Source organism: Cetorhinus maximus, chromosome 27 (assembly GCF_964194155.1).
Source record: "Cetorhinus maximus chromosome 27, sCetMax3.hap1.1, whole genome shotgun sequence".
Lineage (NCBI taxonomy): Eukaryota > Metazoa > Chordata > Chondrichthyes > Lamniformes > Cetorhinidae > Cetorhinus > Cetorhinus maximus.
Window position 1 is genome coordinate 21,280,126 of NC_135905.1, and position 22,942 is coordinate 21,303,067.

Sequence of the window (22,942 nt, forward strand, 5' to 3'; positions counted from 1 at the left end):
CCTGGGAGTGTTTGATGGGGACAGTGTAGAGGGAGCTTTACTCTGTATCTAACCCTGTGCTGTACCTGTCCTGGGAGTGTTTGATGGGGACAGTGTAGAGGGAGCTTTACTCTGTATCTAACCCTGTGCTGTACCTGTCCTGGGAGTGTTTGATGGGGACAGTGTAGAGGGAGCTTTACTCTGTATCTAACCCCGTGCAGTACCTGTCCTGGGATTGTTTGATGGAGACAGCGTAGAGGGAGATTTACTCCCTATCTACCCCCATGCTGTACCTGTTCTGGGAGTGTTTGATGGGGACAGTATAGAGGGAGCTTTACTCTGTATCTAACTCCGTGCTGTACCTGTCCTGGGAGTGTTTGATGGGGACAGTGTAGAGGGAGCTTTACTCTGTATCTAACCCTGTGCTGTACCTGTCCTGGGAGTTTTTGATGGGGACAGTGTATAGGTAGCTTTACTCGGTATCTAACCCCGTGCTGTACCTGCTCTGGGAGTGTTTGATGGCTTGGTGCAGTCAGATTGCTCTTATGGGTGACTGCCTTCAATCTACCATAATATGTTTGACATTGACGAAAGAATTGCTTTAAAATACTGTTAAGAAGAGGTCAGGGAACAGTGGCTATAAATGGGGCCAGTGATTGAAATGCTTGCTGCTGGTGTTTTTAATCACCTGCACAGAATGGACGGTCTTGTGTTGTGCTGATCTTTATCCTGATGCAGTGAAACACGTTGTTCTTGTGTAGGTTGGCAGCTGGACGTTGCTTCCACTGTCAGTCCACTGGAGAGGGAGGTAGAGCCTGAAGCAGGGCACTGGATTTTAACTCTGCCCTGAAACTGGGCCTTGGTCTTCATCACTTTGCCTATTGTTGTGACTGCAGTGACAGTATAAATGTCAGGAAAGAGTCTCAAATTACATTTATGATCAAAAAGAAGAGATTCAATCAAAGGGAGCTAAATTTCTTGTTATAGTGTGAACTGTCCTCACTGAATGAGCCACTCTCTGGCTGTGACTCTGGGTTCCAGGCACTAATTCTATAATTCTCCATTTCTGCAGCTACCACAGCCTACACGACGGAGAGGTCGGAACATTTTAAACCCTGCACTGATAAGGACCTTGCCTACTGCCTGAACGAGGGAGAATGCTTCATCATTGAAACCCTGACTGGAAATAACAAGCACTGTCGGTGAGTGAACTGAACCCAATGTTTGTGAGACTGGAATCCGACAGGAGGCATATGCTGTCAGCGACTGGCAGTAACATTCTGCACAACATGTTTCATCAATCCTTGCAAAGATGCTGTAGATTAAAGTGCATTGAACAGTTAGCATGTGGAGCCTGATAATCTGAGCAGCACAGGGATCAGACCCAATGCCTTGTCTTTAACTCATTTGCCTTTTAAGACTGAGCTTGAGCAGCAATCGGATGACTTTGTGGCTCATGAACCAAACCCAAGAAGCAAACATGAAACATCGTGCTCTGTGATTGGTTGTTCTTGTTCCTTTGAGTGATTGTACACAGGAAGGTATAAAGGAATTTTACCATTGTCCCGACTGAGGACAATGTTGTGTTGACCTGCCTGTTGCTGGTCACTTTGTTTAGGGGAGGAGACAGGTTGACAATTCCAAGGCAGAAGCATTTGGTGATTTGTTTGGCAATATGTATGACAGCTTTTTCAATTGAAGAGACAGTTATATAAGCACTTGCTGCATCGAGTCAATGTTCTTAGCAATACCTTTTTAAATTTTTGAGTAAGTTTAATTCTCCAAGAAATTTTTACCAAACTTGGTATGAATCTGCCTGTGCATTGTTGAGTGTCAACACACTAGATACTCTCATTGTTGGCAAGAATTTGCGAGGGGTGCAGTGTACAAAACCGCTAATTACAATATGGCCAGGATTTGACACCCTCAGAGCTTGCGCATGGACAACCCAAACTCGCGTGGAATCGCACGAGAAAATGTCAGGCGTGCATCCCGACATCATTCACCATATTACAGCCAGCGGACGCGCAGGAGTCAGGAGCACCCCACCGCCAATTAAGAGGACATTTAAGCCCATTGAAAGGGCAATTATCTTGAATTTTACATGGCCCGTGCAATTTTGTGGTCAGCGCATGGGCCACACAGGCAGGCAGGCCAACCAGGTTTTGTGGTAATGGATTGAGGATCCGTGGTGGGATAAAAGTGAACTAGAGCCGGGGCAATGTGGGTAGGTCGGAGTTGAGCTGAGAGTTGATTGTGGGTGTTTTTCTGACAGTTCACTGCATCTGCTGTGTTTTCCGGAGGACTCTTTGGCTTACAAGCTTCCCTGGAGGCTTTCTGCGGAGTACACCCTTTAGGGAACTATCTTATGGCCCTGTTCTGCTGAAGGGTCATGAGGACTCGAAACGTCAACTCTGTTCTTCTCCGCCGATGCTGCCAGACCTGCTGAGTTTTTCCAGGTAATTCTGTTTTTATCTTATGGCATCTGCATTCCAGCAAATGGGGCTAGTCTACTCTGCTAGGGGGGGACCTCTAGAAGAGAGAGGAGGCCTATTGTCCACAAGCACCGTCTCAGAGAGCGACCCGAGGGAGGAGAGGCACAGCCAGAAAGGGTGCAGGGCCAGCAGGGAGTACAAGGCAGAAGGGTCCACAGGAGACACCATTATCCTGCAGCCAGAGATGACAGGCAGTGCTCCAGCTACCTCGATATGTCCAAGGTCCAGTGCCGAAGGAGGCTCTGCCTCTCTAGGGACACAGTGACCTCCATATCCCAGATGATTGGCCCAGAGACCACCTCAAACTAAGACGGTGGCCACCCTCTGCCAGTGGCCTTTAAGGTAACAATGGCCCTGAACTTTTTCACCTCTGGTTCTTTCCAAGGGTCAGTGGGAGATCTATATGGTGTTGCCCAATCTGCTGCCCACAACTCTGTCAAGCTGGTCACTGACACTCTGTTCAGACGGGATTTTTTTATATTCATTCACGGGATGTGGGCTTCACTGGCTAGGCCAGCATTTATTGCCCATCCCTAGTTGCCCTTGAGAAGGTGGTGGTGAGCTGCCTTCTTGAACCGCTGCAGACCATGTGGTATAGGTACACCCACAGTGCTGTTAGGGAGGGAGTTCCAGGATTTTGACCCTGCGACAGTGAAGGAACAGCGATATATTTCCAAGTTGGGATGATAAGTGACTTGGAGGGGAACTTCCAGGTGGTGGTGTTCCCACCTAACTGCTGCCCTTGTCCTTCTAGGTGGTAGCGGTTGTGGGTTTGGAAGGTGCTGTCTAAGGAGCCTTGGTGAATTCCTGCAATGCATCTTGTAGATGGTACACACTGCTGCTGCTGTGTGTCAGTGGTGGAGGGAGTGAACGATTGTGGATGTGGTGCCAATCAAGCGGACTGCTTTGCCCTGGACAGTGTCCAGCTTCTTGAGTGTTTTGGGAGCTGCACCCATCCAGGCAAGTGCGGAGTATTCCATCACACTCCTGACTTGTGCGTTGCAGATGGCTTTGGGGAGTCAGGAGGTGAGTTACTCATTGCAGGATTCCTAGCCTCTGACCTGCTCTTGTAGTCACAGTATTTATATGGCTGGTCCAGTTCAGTTTCTGATCGATGGTAACCCCTAGGATGTTGATAGTGGGGGATTCAGTGATGGTAATGCCATTGAACATCAAGGGGCGATGGTTGGATTCTCTCTTGTTGGAGATGGTCATTGCCTGACACTTGTGTGATGCAAATGTTACACTTGCCACTTGTCAACACAAGCCTGGATATAGTCCAGGTCGTGCTGCATTTGGACATAGACTGCTTCAGTATCTGAGAAGTCGTGAATGCTGAACATTGTGCAATCATCAGCGAACATCCCCACTTCTGACCTTATAATGGAAGGTAGGTCATTGATGAGGCAGCTGAAGATGGTTGGGACGAGGGCACTGCCCTGAGGAACTCCTGCAGTGATGTCCTGGAGCTGAGATGATTGACCTCCAACAACCACAACCATCTTCCTTTGTGCTAGGCATGACTCCAACTAACAGAGAGTTTTTCCCGATTCCCATTGACCCAGTTTTGATCGGGTTTCTTGATGCCACACTCGGTCAAATGCTGCCTTGATGTCAAGGGCAGTCACCTAACTTCATTCATTTCTGGACCAACGAAGTCAGCCAGGCTGAGCGAGCCAGAGGCTTCACTGCAATTGCTGGGCTTCCCTGCATCCAGGGTGCCAGAGACTGCACTCATGTGGCCATAAAGGCGCCAGCGGGTGAGCTGGGCTGAGTGTCTTCATCAACAGAAAGGGCTTCCCCTCCATCACTGTCCAGATAGTTTACAACCACGTGACACAGATTTTGCAGATCTGTGCTAGGTACCCGGGCAGCTCCCTTAATGCGTACATCCTGCGACACTCCCAGGTGCCAAGGCTCTTTGTCGCTCCAGTTTGGTTGGATGATTGGCTCCTGGGTGACAAAGGTTATCCCCTGGAAAGGTGGCTCATTACGCCATCCCGACACCCCAGGACAGAAGCGGAGGAGGGGTATAATCAAAGTCATGGCTCCACAAGGGCAGTAATTGAGAGGACCATTGGCCTGCTCAAGATGAGGTTCTGCTGCCTGCACCGATCAGGGGGAACACTGCAATATCCCCCAGAGCGCATCTCACTCATTGTCATTATGTGCTGCGCGCTGCACAGTCTGGCTCTGGCAAGGAATGAGGAGGATGACGACAGCGAGGCAGCTCCACAGGCTGCAGAGAACAGCTCAAGTGATGAGGAGCTGGAGAGGAACAGGGTGAGGACATTGGTTCAGAAGTGAGGAACCTTCTGGGATGCAGGGAGCCCAGGGAGGCCTTGATTCTCCGTTCATTCAGCTCGGCCTCCAAGGCATGGATTTAAAGTGAGGGCAAAGGTAACGCCTCCTTCCTGATCATCCCTGATGAGGCCATCCTGTCACCAACAGGTCAGGGTATGACTTCTAAACTTCTGCTTGTGAGTGCTGTGTCTTGGTGCCTCTCTCCTTGCTGGCAGTGGCATTGGAGGCAGCCTGCTGACTCTGATGTCTCCTGGCCAGTGGAGCCTGTGCAGGCACCACCTGGGAGGTAGCATCCAGCACCATGGCTGATGTTGTAGGGTGGCCAAGTTGTACTATTAGTGATAGAGTTAATCCGCAGACACTCCTTGGGTGTCAACATTAAGTTCATTTACAATATACTCAGCAGCAACTACACGTCTGCTTTCAACTCCAACTCTATCTCTACACTAACTGCTGAGGTAGCCTGTGCTACTATCCTATTGGTTACTACAGATCATGTGACATTCCTTAACAAATATTATTCTTAAAGGTACATTACACACTAAATAAAACCACAATTGCTACATTCCTTCCCTTTAACTCAGCTTTACATAATATATTTACAAGTACATATTTTTCAAGACAACATAATATTTACACTGGGTAAGGAAGTTACAAGTTCAGTCTTTCAGGTGATTTCCTGGTACCTGTGGAGTGTCGCAGCTCCACAACTTCAGATTCTTTGTCAGGAACCTGCTTTTCCGGAGTTGCCTGAACATCAGGTGTTTCGGAGGGCACCTGCAATTCTGTATCCTCAACTCTCACAGGAACATCAGACATGTCAGTCCTGGGTTGAGTATCCCCAACAGGAAACGCAGACCTGGTCATGATCACTGGTGGAATCAAATCTTGGCGATTTGTCTGTCTCCTCCTCAAATGGTCCACATGTTTCTGGATGATCCGGCCTTCCACCTCCACGTGGTAAGATAGAAGCCCGGTCACGGCATTTATTTCACCCGGTATTCACTTTGGTCCTGCCCTGAAGTTTTTCACGTATACCGTCTCTCCCACGGTAAATTTCCTCTTGCGATTATGCCAGTCGTGTCTAGTTTCCTGGTTTCCCTGACTCCTTTCCACCTGCCCCTCTAAATTCAACATTATTAAGCTCAATCTCACCCTGAGATGGAATTTCAACAATAACTCCGCAGGTGCGATACCTGTTGTTGTGAGGGATGGTCCTGTAATGAAAAATAAAGCGAGCTAGCTTGGTTGCTAAGGAATCGCCAGTTAACTTTCTCATGCCTGCAATGAATGTTTGAACTGCCCTTTCGGCCAGTCTATTTGAGGAAGGGTGGGTACGGTGCAGTTTTCACATGAGTGGATTGAGGCTGATAAACCGTTGAAACTCAGCACTCGTAAATGCTGTTATCGGAAACAGCTACTTCTGGTAGTTCATGAATGGCAAAACTCTATCGTAGTTTCTCAATTGTAGTGGCCGACGTTGGTGACTTCACCTCATATACGTCCAACCATTTTGAACGGGCATCAACAATGAGCAGAAACATTGTTCCCAGGAAAAGTCCAACGTAGTCAACGTGTAACCGCACCCAGGCTCTACCTGGTCACTCCCATGGGTGTAACGAAGCTGTCACTGGCAACTTTTGCAGTTGCTGACATTGCACACAGCGCTTCAAGAAACTCTCTACTTCGCCATCCAACCCTGATCATCATAGATAGCTGCCTGCTATGGTCTTCATTCGGGAAATTCCTGGATGGGCACTGTGTAGTTCTATTAAAAGAGGCTCCTTTCCCTTTGAAGGAATTGTCATTCGTGCTCCTCACAATAAGATGCCATCCCGGCTGGCTGGCTGGTTATTTCATGTTTTCTGTTGAAGGTCGGTTTCATTTTGTCAGATATGGGCTCCTGTGACCAACCATGAAGCACTTGTTCTCATACTTGAGACAGGATTGGGTCCTGACTTGTCCAGTCTCTGATCTGTTGAGCACATCCCGGCGAGGAATCTAAGAAATTTATCAGTAAAACAAGTTCCTGTGGAACTGGGACGTGCTCATCAATTCCTTGTAAAGGCAAATGACTAAGGGCATCGGTGTTTGCGATTTGATTGCCAGGCCTGTGTATGAAAGTGTATTTGTTTGCTTCCAGAATTAAGGCCCATCGTTGTATTCTTGCTGAGGCTATGGGTGGTATAGCCTCGTCCTCACTTAACAAACCTAACAATGGTTTATGGGCAGAAACGATTGTAAAATGGCGGCCGTATACGTTCTGGTGAAATTTCTTGACTCCAGAGATAATAGCCATACCTTTTTCTATCAGCGAGTATCCCTTTTCCACTTTTTCAAACCTGGGAAGGATCAGGATGTTGGGCACCCCACCCCCACCTTCATGCACACTCCAGCGCATTCTGGCTTCTCCTGTACAGGCAAAAGTGCACTCATTTGTCCATCCTCAACCTGTATCACCACACCAACCTCACTCCTCCCCACCCCGCAGGAGAGCCAGATTGACGTACCCGTCAGTTTGGCACACCCCACCCTTCTATGCGCCCAAGTCAAGCGGGCACATCTCCCAGTCTCAGCTGGCACAGGGATATGTGCCATTTGGTACTTTTCATCACACGCTGCTGAGTGCCACAATGAACAGCTGCCCTCCAAGACATCTATATACAGTTCCATGCAAAGTCAGTACTCACCCTTGAGGATCACTAAAGATTGTTGAACCTTTCCTGCCACTAGATCCTTGGACGGTGCACAACATCGTGCCCACTCACCTGGGCAGCCACCTCCTTTCAGGCCTTCTTCGTCTGGTGGGTTGACTTCCCTTTGCCATCCCGCAGCATGAGAATACCATGCTGGGCACCCACTGCTTCCATGAGAGTACATAGGCACTCGTCAGAGAACCAGAGGACAGAGTGCCCACTGGGCATTGCCCTCCTGCCTGGTGTGCCCAGCGGGTGCTGAGGCCACAATTGCTGCCAGATATTAGACTCTCTCCTGACAACTCCCTGAGGCTCCTCATCAACTCCTGGCAGCCTTCAGGGAGCTGACTGTACGTTTCTTAAACCACTCTCTCCGGGCTCCCCATTGGACCTGGAGCCCGCCACACTCCCGGCTCCGCTGGCAGCGCTGTGCCAATGTCCAGGCGTGTTTCACGCTGCCCGGGCCATTGTCCAGCCAGTGTGAAATTGCGTGTCAGTTGCGATGACAGTCAGAAGTGGATAATAACGCGTTTGCTTCCGGGCCCATCGATCACACGAGCACAACATGTGTAAAATGCAGACCAATGTGTAGTTTAGCCGACAGATGGTCAAGTGCTTAGATTTTAATCATGCTAAGAATTAATGTAGTCCAACATTGATCAGCAATGCTCTTCTTTATTCACTTGTTTTATGTACAATAAATTGGTCTGGTTGTGCAAAGCCTAACAAGAATCCTTGTGAAACATTGAATGGAGCAAATCACTGAAGCAAGTTTGTAGATGGGTTTGTCTTCATTCCCCTGCTGTGTGAAAGGGGATGGGTTTTTCTTCATTCCCCTGCTGTGTGAAAGGGGATGGGTTTGTCTTCATTCCCCTGCTGTGTGGAAGGGGATGGGTTTGTCTTCATTCGCCTGCTGCTGTGTGAAAGGGGATGGGTTTGTCTTCATTCCCCTGCTGTGTGAAAGGGGATGGGTTTGTCTTCATTCGCCTGCTGCTGTGTGGAAGGGGATGGGTTTTTCTTCATTCGCCTGCTGCTGTGTGAAAGGAGATGGGTTTGTCTTCATTCGCCTGCTGCTGTGTGGAAGGGGATGGGTTTGTCTTCATTCGCCTGCTGCTGTGTGAAAGGGGATGGGTTTGTCTTCATTCCCCTGCTGTGTGGAAGGGGATGGGTTTGTCTTCATTCCCCTGCTGTGTGGAAGGGGATGGGTTTGTCTTCATTCCCCTGCTGTGTGAAAGGGGATGGGTTTGTCTTCATTCCCCTGCTGTGTGAAAGGGGATGGGTTTGTCTTCATTCCCCTGCTGTGTGAAAGGGGATGGGTTTGTCTTCATTCCCCTGCTGCTGTGTGAAAGGGGATGGGTTTGTCTTCATTCCCCTGTTGCTGTGTGGAAGGAGGTTGGGGCCATTTACCAGGTGGATTCTCAAATATCAAATTTCACTTTCATATCACAGCCACAGCCCCTTTTAGACTGAAAAAGGGTCCAAATTGTAAAAAGTGATTTGCAAAACACTGACAAAAATTCTTAAGGTCATGTTCAGAAAAGTTTATTCTATCCAGTTTTCTGATTGTTTGGTACAATGTCTGAAATTCCCGTTTGATTCAGCTGGGTGTGGGAACAGCACTCGACCACAGTCAGAACTCTGAGGATGATTCCAAAGGCCAATGCATTTGCTCCCATTGGGCTCCTGAGAGTAACAGATTGTGACAGGGTGAAAGGTCCCTGTCGTCCCTCGGAGATCTCGGCCTGAGTTGACCTTGGCTGTGAGTTTGAGTTCCATGTAGCAGTGAACAGAAAATAAATTGTCGTGATCCATCTTTGGACTGAGCTAATGAGACCGGGTCAGTACAATCGCTTCACCCTCCCCCCTCATTCCCCCCACACCTCACAGCGCGATGAGCAAAGCATAAGGGATCTTGGGCTTGTTAAATAGAGGTAATGAGTACAAGAACAGGGAAGTTATGTTGAGCCTTTATAAAGCTCTGGTTAGACCACAACTAGAGTATTGTGTCCAATTCTGGTCATCACGCTTTTGGAAGAATGTGAGGGTCTGTGAGTGGGTGCAGAGGAGATTTACCAGGGATGGAGGGTTTTGGTTACAAGGTCAGACTGGAGAAGCTGGGGTTTTTCTCGAGGGGAGATTTGATAGAGGTGTAGAAGATTATGATAAAGAAAAGCTGTTGCCATTGGTACTGAGACTAGGGGACACAAAATTTAATGTTTTGGGCAAGAGATACAGGGAGGGTATGAGGAAGTACATTTTGTTCTCTGACTGGTAAAGACCTGGAACTCTCTGCCAATGAGGGTGGTAGAAGCAGAGAGGGTGAGTGATTTCAAAGGGATATTAGATGGATACTTCAAGGGTCAATACAGTGAAGTCACTCCCCACCCCAACTCTCGACTCAGTCCAGTGATTCCCCAGGATTCTTGTTACCAGCCAGCAATTACAATTGGAAAGGGTGGATTGCAACAACAGATCCAGGATCTGTTAAGGCCAAACACCTTCGCCCCTCGAACATCAGCCCTATCACACCCTCCGCCCATTCTCCTGCATGTGTACATGCTCCCTCTCTCGTGCTGTCTCTCTCCCTCGCGCTCTTCCTCTCTCGGGCTCTCCCTTTCACACTCTCCCTCTTTCATGCCCTCCCTCTCTCGCACTCTCCCACTCTCGCACTCTCCCTCTCTCGCGCTCTCTTTCTTGTGCTGTCCCTCTCTCCTGCTCTCCCTTTCTCGTGCTCTCTCTCTCGCTCACGCCCTCTCTTGCGCTCTCCCTCTCTTGTGCTCTCCCTCTCTCACGCTGTCCCTCTCTCGCTCGCTCCCTCTCTCGCGCTCTGCCTCGCTCCCTCTCTCACACACTCCCTCTCTCCATCGCTGCCTCTCCTGCTCACTCCCTCTCCCGCTCGCTCATGCTCTCCCTCTCTTGCACTGCCTCTCCCGCTCTCCGCCTCTCTCGCTCTCCCTCTCACTCGCTCGTTATCTCTTCATGTCTCTCACTTTCCCTATCTCTCTCTCTCGCGCTGTCTCTTTCTCTTGTCTAAATCTGTATTTCTTCATGACTATCACTTGTTTCACTAACCTAACAACATCACTTTACTGACAAGTCTCATTCAGCCTGCACCATCCACCAATTCCCTCAGTGTCAGCTCCCACTTTACTTGCCCTGCACTGTCAGCTGGATGGTAAACACTCTGTGCTCTCTCTCCATGAATAAATCATGACACAGCTCATGTTGCTGCAGCATGTTTCAGCACTCGTAGGGTTAATGCTGTTGCATGACACTATCCCTGTAATAGCACTTGTCTATTTCACAGGGACCTGCATTAGGGAGACCTGTCATCCATTAAAGTGAATGTACTTCAGGCTCTTATTCACTGAATCTGTTGCCTATGAAAAATCAGCCGGGTGTGTTTGGAGTTTTTGTTTTTGAGGTCAAGTGAATGGAATTGATGAGAATCCCTGATCACTGAGGGTGTTTGAAGGAGTCCAGTCAGTTCATTATTACTTATTGGCTAATGTTTGAAAACCCACTATTAACAATTAAAACTTTAAACTGCGATTTTCATCACTTAAACTGAGACGAGAGCCAGTGAATCTTTTACATTTTTACTGTTCTTTTCACTGACTCTTTCCTTCTTTTATTATCAGTTTTTGTTAACAAATTCTCATTCAGAATTCCTGACCAACTGTTCTTGAACGAAGGGAGCTAGCACTCCGGACGGTCCGATTGTTCAGCCAGGAGAGGTGTAGTGATGGTGCCGCTATCTCCCACAGTCTGCGTCTCGAGGACTATCTCCTCAGAGAAAAGAATTAGCACCTTTAGCACAGCCAGACCGGACAGCATGAATCAGGATCGCTACTGAGGTCTGAGCTGAGGAATAGAGAGAGCAAAGCTGAGCCTCATGTTCCTGATCACTGGGCAGTGACCCCTGTTTGTAGAGATCAGGACGTCAGTCACTATTCCCACTTCACACTGAAATATCCGCTCGGGGCAGTGTTTTTAGCGTTGTCATTATCAATGTTTTTTGGTGTGGGTGTGTGTGGTTGGTGTGGGTGGGTGTATGTGGTTGGTGGGGGTGTGTGTGTGTGGTTGGTGGGGGTGGGTGTGTGTGGTTGGTGGGGGTGGGTGTATGTGGTTGGTGTAGGGCGGGTGTATGTGGTTGGTGGGGGTGGGTGTGTGTGGTTGGTGGGGGTGGGTGTATGTGGTTGGTGGGGGTGGGTGTGTGTGGTTGGTGGGGGTGGGTGTATGTGGTTGGTGGGGGCGAGTGTGTGTGGTTGGTGTGGGTGGGTGTATGTGGTTGGTGTGGGTGGGTGTGCGTGGTTGGTGGGGGTGGGTGTGTGCATGTTATGGGTGTGGGTGCGTGTAGTTGGGTGTAGGCGTGTGGTGGAGGGGTGGTGTGGGTGTGATTGTTGGCTGTGTGCGTGTGGTGGAGTGTAGGTGTATGTGTGTGTAGGTGTGTGTGTGTGTGTGTGTGTGTGAGTGGGTGTGTGTGTCGGTGTATGTGTGTGTGTTGGGGGGGGTGTGGGGTTGTGAGTGTGTGTGGGTGGGTGTGTGTGTGGGTGTATGTGTGTGTGTTGGGTGGGTTTGGGGGTGTGGGGGAGTGGGTGTGGGTGGGTGTGTGTGTGGGTGTATGTGTGTGTGTTGGGTGGGTTTGGGGGTGTGGGGGAGTGGGTGTGGGTGTGTGTGGGTGGGTGTGTGTGTGGGTGTATGTGTGTGTGTTGGGTGGGTTTGGGGGTGTGTGTGGGTGGGGGTGTGGGTGTGTGCGGTTGTTTGTGGGTGATGGTGGGTGTGTGTGTGGGTGGGTGGGTATATGTGTGTGTGTGTTTGGTGGGTTTGGGGGAGTGGGTGTGGATGGGTGTGGTTGTTGTGGGGTTGTGTGTGGTGGGGGTGTGGGTGTGTGTGGTTGTTGCGGGGGTGTGTGTGGGTGGGGATGTGAGGGTGTGCGGTTGTTTGTGGGTGATGGTGGGTGTGTGTATGGGTGGGTTGGTGTATGTGTGTGGTTGGGTGGATTGGGTGTGTGGGTCTATGTGGGTATGTGTGTCTCTGGGTGTGGGAGTGGGTGTTTATGTGTGTGTAGGGGGACTGGGTGTGGGAGCAGGTGTGTGGGTGTGTGTAGGGGGTCTGGGTGTGGGAGTGGGTGTGTGTGTGTAGGGGGACTGGGTGTGGGAGCGGTGGTGTGGGTGTGTGTAGGGGGTCTGGGTGTGGGAGTGGGGGTGTGTGTGTGTGTGTAGGGGGGTCTGGGTGTGTGTGTTTGTAGTGGGGTCTGGGTGTGTGTGTGTGTTTATAGGGGGGTCTGGATGTGTGTGTGTGTGTGTGTGTGTAGGGGGGACTGGGTGTGTGTGTGTGTATGTATGTATGTGTGTGTAGGGGGGTCTGGGTGTGGGAGTGGGTGTGTGTGTGTGTAGGGGGACTGGGTGTGGGAGCGGGTGTGTGTGTGTGTGTGTAGGGGGTCTGAGTGTGGGAGCGGGTGTGTGTTTGTGTGTGTGTAGGAGGGGTCTGAGTGTGGGAGTGGGTGTGTGTGTGTGTAGGAGGGCTCTGGGTGTGGGAGTGTGTGTGTGTGTGTGTGTGTGTAGGAGGGGTCTGGGTGTGGGAGTGTGTGTGTGTAGGAGGGGTCTGGGTGTGGGAATGTGTGTGTGTGTGTGTGTGTGTAGGAGGGGTCTGGGTGTGGGAGTTGTGTGTGTCTGTGTGTGTGTAGGAGGGGTCTGGGTGTGGGAGTGTGTGTGTGTGTGTGTGTGTAGGAGGGGTCTGGTGTGGGAGTGGGTGTGTGTGTAGTAGGGGGACTGGGTGTGGGAGCGGGTGTGTGTGTGTGTCTGTGTAGGGGGGTCTGGGTGTGGGAGCGGGTGTGTGTGTTTGTGTAGGAGGGGTCTGGGTGTGGGAGTGGGTATGTGTGTGTGTAGAAGGGTCTGGGTGTGGGAGCGGGTGTGTGTGTGTGTGTGTGTGTGTAGGGGGGTCTGGGTGTGGGAGTGGGTGTGTGTGTGTGTGTAGGGGGGTCTGGGTGCGGGTGTGGGTGTGTGTGTGGAGGAGGGGTCTGGGTGTGGGAGCGGGTGTATGTGTAGGAGGGGTCTGGGTGTGGGAGTGGGGGTGTGTGTGTGTAGGAGGGGTCTGGGTGTGGGAGTGGGGGTGGGGGTGTGTGTAGGAGGGGTCTGGGTGTGGGAGTGGGGGTGTGTGTGTGTGTAGGAGGGGTCTGGGTGTGGGAGTGGGGGTGTGTGTGCGTAGGGGGCTCTGGGTGTGGGAGTGGGTGTGTGTGTGTGTGTAGAGGAGGGGTCTGGGTGTGGGAGCGGGTGTGTGTGTGTGTGTGTAGGGGGGTCTGAGTGTGGGAGTGGGGGTGTGTGTGTGTGTAGGAGGGGTCTGGGTGTGGGAGTGGGGGTGTGTGTGTGTGTAGAGGAGGGGTCTGGTTGTGGGAACGGGTCTGTGTGTGTGTATGTAGGAGGGTCTGGGTGTGGGAGTGGGTGTGTGTGTGTATAGAAGGGGTTTGGGTGTGGGAGTGGGTGTGTGTGTGTGTAGAAGGGTCTGGGTGTGGGAGCGGGTGTGTGTGTGTGTAGAAGGGTCTGGGTGTGGGAGCGGGTGTGTGTGTGTGTGTAGGGGGGTCTGGGTGTGGGAGTGGGTGTGTGTGTGTGTGTAGAAGGGGTCTGGGTGTGGGAGTGGGTGTGTGTGTGTGTGTGTAGAAGGGTCTGGGTGTGGGAGTGGGTGTGTGTGTTTGTGTAGGAGGGGTCTGGGTGTGGGAGTGGGTGTGTGTGTGAATAGAAGGGTCTGGTTGTGGGAGCGGGTGTGTGTGTGTGTGTAGAGGGGTCTGGGTGTGGGAGTGGGTGTGTGTGTGTGTAGGGGGGTCTGGGTGTGGGTGTGTGTGTGGAGGAGGGGTCTGGGTGTGGGAGCGGGTATGTGTGTAGGAGGGGTCTGGGTGTGGGAGCGGGTGTGTGTGTGTGTAGGAGGGGTCTGGGTGTGGGAGTGGGTGTGTGTGTGTGTGTGTGTGTAGAGGAGGGGTCTGGGTGTGGGAACGGGTGTGTGTGTGTGTGTACGAGGGGTATGGGTGTGGGAGTGGGTGTGTGTGTGTGTGTGTAGGAGGGGTCTGGTTGTGGGAGTGGGTGTGTATGTGTGTAGGAGGGGTCTGGGTGTGGGAGTGGGTGTGTGTGTGTGTGTGTGTAGAGGAGGGGTTTGGTTGTGGGAGTGGGTCTGTGTGTGTGTGTGTGTGTGTGTGTGTGTGTGTAGGAGGGGTCTGGGTGTGGGAGTGTGTGTGTATGTGTGTGTAGGAGGGGTCTGGGTGTGGGAGCGAGTGTGTGGTGTGTGTAGGAGGGGTCTGGATGTGGGAGTAGGTGTGTGTCTGTAGAAGGGTCTGGGTGTGGGAGCGGGTGTATGTGTAGGAGGGGTCTGGGTGTGGGAGTGGGGGTGTGTGTGTGTAGGAGGGGTCTGGGTGTGGGAGCGGGTGTGTGTGTAGGAGGGGTCTGGGTGTGGGAGTGGGTTTGTGTGTGTGTGTGTAGGAGGGGTCTGGGTGTGGGAGAGGGGGTGTGTGTGTGTAGGAGGGGTCTGGGTGTGGGAGTGGGTGTGTGTGTGTGTGTGTGTAGGAGGGGTCTGGGTGTGGGAGTGGGTGTGTGTGTGTGTGTAGGAGGGGTCTGGGTGTGGGAGTGGGTGTGTGTGTGTGTGTGTGTAGAAGGGTCTGGGTGTGGGAGTGTGTGTGTGTGTGTGTAGGAGGGGTCTGGGTGTGGGAGTGGGTGTGTGTGTGTGTGTAGAAGGGCCTGGGTGAGGGAGCGGGTATGTGTGTGTAGGAGGGGTCTGGGTGTGGGAGTGGGTGTGTGTGTGTGTGTAGAAGGGTCTGGGTGTGGGAGTGGGAGTGTGTGTGTGTGTAGAAGGGTCTGGGTGTGGGAGAGGGGGTGTGTGTGTGTAGGAGGGGTCTGGGTGTGGGAGTGGGTGTGTGTGTGTGTAGGAGGGGTCTGGGTGTGGGAGTGGGTGTGTGTGTGTGTGTGTGTAGGAGGGGTCTGGGTGTGGGAGTGTGTGTGTGTGTGTGTGTAGTAGAGTCTGGGTGTGGGAGCGGGTGTGTGTGATGTAGGAGGGGTCTGGTTGTGGGAGCGGGTGTGTGTGTAGGAGGGGTCTGGGTGTGGGAGTGGGTTTGTGTGTGTGTGTGTGTGTAGAAGGGTCTGGGTGTGGGAGTGGGTGTGTGTGTGTAGAAGGGTCTGGGTGTGGGAGTGGGTGTGTGTGTGTGTGTAGGGGGGACTGGGTGTAGGAGCGGGTATGTGTGTATGTGTGTGTAGGAGGGGTCTGGGTGTGGGAGCGATTGTGTGTTTGTGTGTAGAAGGTCTGGGTGTGGGAGCGGTGTGTGTGTGTGTGTGTGTGTGTAGGAGGGGTCTGGGTTTGGGAGTGGGTGTGTGTGTGTGTGTAGAAGGGCCTGGGTGTGGGAGCGGGTATGTGTGTGTAGAAGGGTCTGGGTGTGTGAGCGGGTGTGTGTGTGTGTGTGTAGGAGGGGTCTGGGTGTGGGAGTGTGTGTGTGTGTGTGTGTGTGTGTGTGTGTGTGTAGGAGGGGTCTGGGTGTGGGAGTGGGTGTGTGTGTGTGTGTAGAAGGGCCTGGGTGTGGGAGCGGGTGTGTGTGTGTAGAAGGGTCTGGGTTTGGGAGTGGGCGTGTGTGTGTGTGTAGAAGGGCCTGGGTGTGGAAGCGGGTATGTGTGTGTAGGAGGGGTCTGGTTGTGGGACTGGGTGTGTGTGTGTGTGTGTGTGTGTGTGTGTAGAAGGGCCTGGGTGTGGGAGCGGGTGTGTGTGTGTAGAAGGGTCTGGGTGTGGGAGTGGGTGTGTGTGTGTGTGTGTGTGTGTGTGTGTGTGTAGGAGGGGTCTGGGTGTGTGAGTGGGTGTGTATGTGTGTATAGGGGGGTCTGGGTGTGGGAGTGGGTGTATGTGTGTGTGTGTAGGAGGGGTCTGGATATGGGAGTGGGTGTGTGTGTGTAGGAGGGGCTGGATGTGGGAGTGGGTGTGTGTGTTTGTAGGAGGGGTCTGGGTGTGGGAGTGTGTGTGTGTGTGTAGGGGGGTCTGGCTGTGGGAGCGGGTGTGTGTGCGTGTGTAGGGGGGTCTGGGTGTGGGAACGGGTGTGTGTGTGTGTGTGTGTAGAAGGGTCTGGGTGTGGGAGTGGGTATGTGTGTGTGTGTAGGAGGGGTCTGGGTGTGGGAGTGGGTGTGTGTGTGTGTGTAGAAGGGTCTGGGTGTGGGAGTGGGTGTGTGTGTGTGTAGGAGGGGTAGAGGTGTGGGAGTGTGTGTGTGTGTGTGTGTGTAGAAGGGTCTGGTTGTGGGAGTCGGTGTGTGTGTGTGTGTGTGTGTGTGTGTGTAGGGGGGTCTGGGTGTGGGAGCGGGTGTGTGTGTGTGTGTAGGGGGTCTGGGTGTGGGAGTGGGTTTGTATGTGTGTAGGAGGGGTCTGGGTGTGGGAGTGGGGGTGTGTGTGTGTGTAGAGGAGGAGTCTGGTTGTGGGAGTGGGGGTGTGTGTGTGTGTGTGTGTGTGTAGAAGGGTCTGGGTGTGGGAGCGGGTATGTGTGTGTGTAGGAGGGGTCTGGATGTGGGAGTGGGTGTGTGTGTGTAGAAGGGTCTGGATGTGGGAGTGGGTGTGTGTGTGTGTGTGTGTAGGGGGGTCTGGGTGTGTGTGTGTGTGTAGGGGGGTCTGGGTGTGTGTGTGTGTGTGTGTAGGAGGGGTCTGGGTGTGGGAGTGTGTGTGTGTGTGTGTAGGAGGGGTCTGGGTGTGTGTGTGTGTGTGTGTGTGTAGGGGGGTCTGGTTGTGTGTGTGTGTGTGTGTAGGAGGGGTCTGGGTGTGGGAGTGTGTGTGTGTGTGTGTGTGTAGGAGGGGTCTGGGTGTGTGTGTGTGTGTAGGAGGGGTCTGGGTGTGTGTGTGTGTAGGAGGGGTCTGGGTGTGGGAGCGGGTGTGTGTGTGTGTGTAGGAGGGGTCTGGGTGTGTGTGTGTGTGTGTAGGAGGGGTCTGGGTGTGGGAGCGGGTGTGTGTGTGTGTGTGTAGGAGGGGTCTGGGTGTGTGTGTGTGTGTGTAGGAGGGGTCTGGGTGTGGGAGCGGGTGTGTGTGTGTGTGTAGGAGGGGTCTGGGTGTGTGTGTGTGTGTGTGTAGGAGGGGTCTGGGTGTGTGTGTGTGTGTGTGTAGGAGGGGTCTGGGTGTGGGAGCGGGTGCGTGTGTGTGTGTGTAGGAGGGGTCTGGGTGTGTGTGTGTGTGTAGGAGGGGTCTGGGTGTGTGTGTGTGTGTAGGAGGGGTCTGGGTGTGTGTGTGTGTGTGTAGGAGGGGTCTGGGTGTGGGAGCGGGTGTGTGTGTGTGTAGGAGGGGTCTGGGTGTGTGTGTTTGTAGGAGGGGTCTGGGTGTGTGTGTGTGTGTGTAGGAGGGGTCTGGGTGTGTGTGTGTGTGTGTGTGTAGGAGGGGTCTGGGTGTGTGTGTGTGTGTGTGTGTGTAGGAGGGGTCTGGGTGTGTGTGTGTGTGTGTGTGTGTGTAGGGGGGTCTGGGTGTGGGTGTGTGTGTGTGTAGGAGGGGTCTGGGTGTGGGAGCGGGTGTGTGTGTGTGTAGGAGGGGTCTGGGTGTGTGTGTGTGTAGGGGGGTCTGGGTGTGGGTGTGTGTGTGTGTAGGAGGGGTCTGGGTGTGTGTGTGTGTGTGTGTGTGTGTAGGAGGGGTCTGGGTGTGTGTGTGTGTGTGTGTGTGTGTGTAGGAGGGGTCTGGGTGTGGGAGCGGGTGTGTGTGTGTGTAGGAGGGGTCTGGGTGTGTGTGTGTGTAGGGGGGTCTGGGTGTGGGTGTGTGTGTGTGTAGGAGGGGTCTGGGTGTGTGTGTGTGTGTGTGTGTGTGTGTAGGGGGGTCTGGGTGTGTGTGTGTGTGTGTGTGTGTGTAGGAGGGGTCTGGGTGTGTGTGTGTGTGTGTGTGTAGGAGGGGTCTGGGTGGGTGTGTGTGTGTGTGTGTAGGAGGGGTCTGGGTGTGTGTGTGTTTGTAGGAGGGGTCTGGGTGTGTGTGTGTGTGTGTAGGAGGGGTCTGGGTGTGTGTGTGTGTGTGTGTGTGTAGGAGGGGTCTGGGTGTGTGTGTGTGTGTGTGTGTGTAGGAGGGGTCTGGGTGTGTGTGTGTGTGTGTGTGTAGGGGGGTCTGGGTGTGGGTGTGTGTGTGTGTAGGAGGGGTCTGGGTGTGTGTGTGTGTGTGTGTGTAGGGGGGTCTGGGTGTGGGTGTGTGTGTGTGTAGGAGGGGTCTGGGTGTGTGTGTGTGTGTGTGTGTGTAGGGGGGTCTGGGTGTGTGTGTGTGTGTGTAGGAGGGGTCTGGGTGTGTGTGTGTGTGTGTGTGTGTGTGTGTAGGAGGGGTCTGGGTGTGTGTGTGTGTGTGTGTAGGAGGGGTCTGGGTGTGTGTGTGTGTGTGTGTGTGTGTGTAGGAGGGGTCTGGGTGTGTGTGTGTGTGTGTGTAGGAGGGGTCTGGGTGTGTGTGTGTGTGTGTGTGTGTGTGTGTAGGAGGGGTCTGGGTGTGTGTGTGTGTGTGTGTAGGAGGGGTCTGGGTGTGTGTGTGTGTGTGTGTAGGGGGGTCTGGGTGTGGGTGTGTGTGTAGGAGGGGTCTGGGTGTGTGTGTGTGTGTGTGTGTGTAGGAGGGGTCTGGGTGTGTGTGTGTGTGTGTAGGTGGGGTCTGGGTGTGTGTGTGTGTGTGTGTGTGTGTAGGTGGGGTCTGGGTGTGTGTGTGTGTGTGTGTAGGAGGGGTCTGGGTGTGTGTGTGTGTGTGTGTGTGTAGGGGGGTCTGGGTGTGTGTGTGTGTGTGTGTGTGTGTAGGAGGGGTCTGGGTGTGTGTGTGTGTGTGTGTGTGTAGGAGGGGTCTGGGTGTGTGTGTGTGTGTGTGTGTGTAGGGGGGTCTGGGTGTGTGTGTGTGTGTGTGTGTGTGTGTGTAGGAGCGGTCTGGGTGTGTGTGTGTGTGTGTGTGTGTGTGTGTGTGTAGGAGGGGTCTGGGTGTGTGTGTGTGTGTGTAGGAGGGGTCTGGGTGTGTGTGTGTGTGTGTGTGTGTGTGTAGGAGGGGTCTGGGTGTGTGTGTGTGTGTGTGTGTGTAGGAGGGGTCTGGGTGTGTGTGTGTAGGAGGGGTCTGGGTGTGTGTGTGTGTGTGTGTGTGTAGGAGGGGTCTGGGTGTGTGTGTGTGTGTGTGTGTGTGTGTGTAGGGGGGTCTGGGTGTGGGTGTGTGTGTGTGTAGGAGGGGTCTGGGTGTGTGTGTGTGTGTGTGTGTGTGTGTAGGGGGGTCTGGGTGTGTGTGTGTGTGTGTAGGTGGGTCTGGGTGTGTGTGTGTGTGTGTGTAGGGGGGTCTGGGTGTGTGTGTGTGTGTGTGTGTGTGTGTAGGAGGGGTCTGGGTGTGGGTGTGTGTGTGTGTGTGTGTAGGAGGGGTCTGGGTGTGTGTGTGTGTGTGTGTGTGTGTAGGAGGGGTCTGTGTGTGTGTGTGTGTGTGTGTAGGGGGGTCTGGGTGTGTAGGAATCAATTCTGTAACATCTCCGGTGTTTGGCTCGGACACTGTCTGTTACTCTCTCGGTTGTGGGCAGGTAGTTTGGAATCCTGTGTTCAACCTGCAAAATGGGCAGAAGCTCGAGAGTCAGTAAAAATCAAACCGACGCGTGGCTGACGGGCTGGTTAGGAAAACTAAATCCTGTCTGAAACAACCGAAATGCTGAGGATTTGTCAGGATGGATTCTCACTGCTCCTGACTCCAGCCAGACACATGTTCCAAGGATCTGAGGGAACAGAATCAGACTTAATTGAATAGTCCTGTCAAAAAGCCAGCACGGTCATGATGGGCTGAATGGCCTCCTTTTCTGCTGTATGGTGCTAGGATTCTAACTTCTGATATCTCGGTCGTATGGCCATTTTGATGCATTAGCTTCCATAGAAGGGACTGTGGGGAGTTACTGCGCCCACCCAAACCATGCTCAGCACTTCCTAAACATCGAGTGGGAGACCCCCCGGTCAGAATCCGGAGGGAGAGACCCCCCCCCAGGTCAGAATCCGGAGGGAGAGACCCCCCCACCCAGGTCAGAATCCGGAGGGAGAGACCCCCCCCAGGTCAGAATCCGGAGGGAGAGACCCCCCCACCCAGGTCAGAATCCGGAGGGAGAGACCCCCCCCCAGGTCAGAATCCGGAGGGAGAGACCCCCCCACCCAGGTCAGAATCCGGAGGGAGAGACCCCCCCCAGGTCAGAATCCGGAGGGAGAGACCCCCCCACCCAGGTCAGAATCCGGAGGGAGAGAACCCCCCACATAGGAATCCGGAGGGAGAACCCCCCACATAGGAATCCGGAGGGAGAGCCCCAGTCCAGTTTCCCAGTCATTAACCATGGCCATGCTGTGTGGAAGAGGAATGGGAGCTAAAACCCTGTTAGTTTGGGATTTGCTCCAGTTGAGAATGTTCCAGTGAGGCCAGTGGAATCTCTGCTTGTGGAATTTAATATGAGGCAGTCTTCACCTTGGAGTTTTGTGTATGTTGAGATGTCAATCCATGACACTGGCTCTTTAGTCGTGGCTGGAGACAGATGTGGGGAGCGTGGTGTCTGTAGCACCAAGCTTTGTAATTAAACCCTGGAGAATCTGACTTGTCTCAAACTCTGTACTGAACACAGATCTCGATTTAAATTCTAGGTCATGTCTCCTGCAAGTAGATAAATGGGCTTCTAAAATAAACCTGCTGAATATTCATAGCCGTATCACAGTGCAGCAAGACTTACTGCACACAAACATAACCAGGATCACTGAGTCCTCTGATAGTGCCTGAATAAACTGCTCCCTCACTCCTACAGCGCACACACACACACACTGACTCACACTGACACACACACACACACTGACTCACACTGACACACACACACACACACACTGACTCACACTGACACACACACACACACACACACACACTGACTCACACTGACACACACACACACACTGACTCTCTCTCACACACACACACTGACTCTCTCACACACACACACACACTGACTCACACTGACACACACACACACACACACACACTGACTCACACTGACACACACACACACTGACTCTCTCTCACACACACACACTGACTCTCTCACACACACACACACGCTGACTCACACTGACACACACACACACTGACTCTCTCTCACACACACACACAGACTCTCTCTCACACACACACACACGCTGACTCACACTGACACACACACACAGACTCTGTCTCACACACACACTGACTCACACACACGCACACACTGACTCTCACACACACACACACACACACACAGACTCTCACACACACTGACTCACACTGACACACACACACACTGACTCTCTCACACACACACACGCTGACTCACACTGACACACACACACTGACTCTCTCACACACACACACACACTGACTCTCTCACTCACACACACACACACACTGACTGTCTCTCACACACACACACACACACACACACTGACTCTCACACACATACACACACTGACTCTCTCACACACACACTGACTCTCTCTCTCACACACACACACACACACACACTGACTGTCTCTCTCACACACACACACACACACACACTGACTCACACACACACACACACTGACTCTCTCACACACACACACACACTGACTCTCACACACACACACACTGACTCTCTCTCACACACACACTCACCTGACTCTCTCTCACACACACACACACACACACTGACTCTCTCACACACACACACTGGCTCTCTCACACACACACTGACTCTCTCTCACACACACACACACACACACTGACTCTCACACACACACTGACTCTCTCTCACACACACACACACACTGACTCTCACACACACACTGACTCTCTCTCACACACACACACACACTGACTCTCACACACACACTGACTCTCTCTCACACACACACACACACTGACTCTCACACACACACTGACTCTCTCTCACACACACACACACACTGACTCTCACACACACACTGACTCACACACACACTGACTCTCACACACACACACTGACTCTCTCTCACACACACACACACTGACTCTCTCACACACACACACACACTGACTCTCTCTCACACACACACACACTGACTCTCACACACACACACACTGACTCTCACACACACACACTGACTCTCTCTCACACACACACACACTGACTCTCTCTCACACACACACACTGACTCTCTCACACACACACACTGACTCTCTCACACACACACACACACACTGACTCACACACACACTGACTCTCTCTCACACACACACACACTGACTCTCTCTCACACACACACACACTGACTCTCTCTCACACACACACACACTGACTCTCTCACACACACACACACTAACTCTCTCTCACACACACACACTGACTCTCTCACACACACACACACACTGACTCTCTCTCTCACACACACACACACTGACTCTCACACACACACACACACAGACTCTCTCTCTCTCACACACACATACACACACTGACTCTCTCACACACACACACACTGACCTTCTCAC

General features: G+C 52.7%; 1 protein-coding gene across 1 annotated transcript in view; it reads left to right on the top strand.

The window, feature by feature from the left end:
- LOC144668637 (pro-neuregulin-3, membrane-bound isoform-like) overlaps window positions 1–22,942 on the top strand; it is a 394,738-nt gene that overhangs the window by 234,465 nt on the left and 137,331 nt on the right. Inside the window, exon 2 of the mRNA XM_078530880.1 lies at window positions 1,052–1,181. Within this exon, the coding sequence (XP_078387006.1) occupies window positions 1,052–1,181 (130 nt within the window). The remainder of the gene's footprint in view (window positions 1–1,051; window positions 1,182–22,942) is intronic.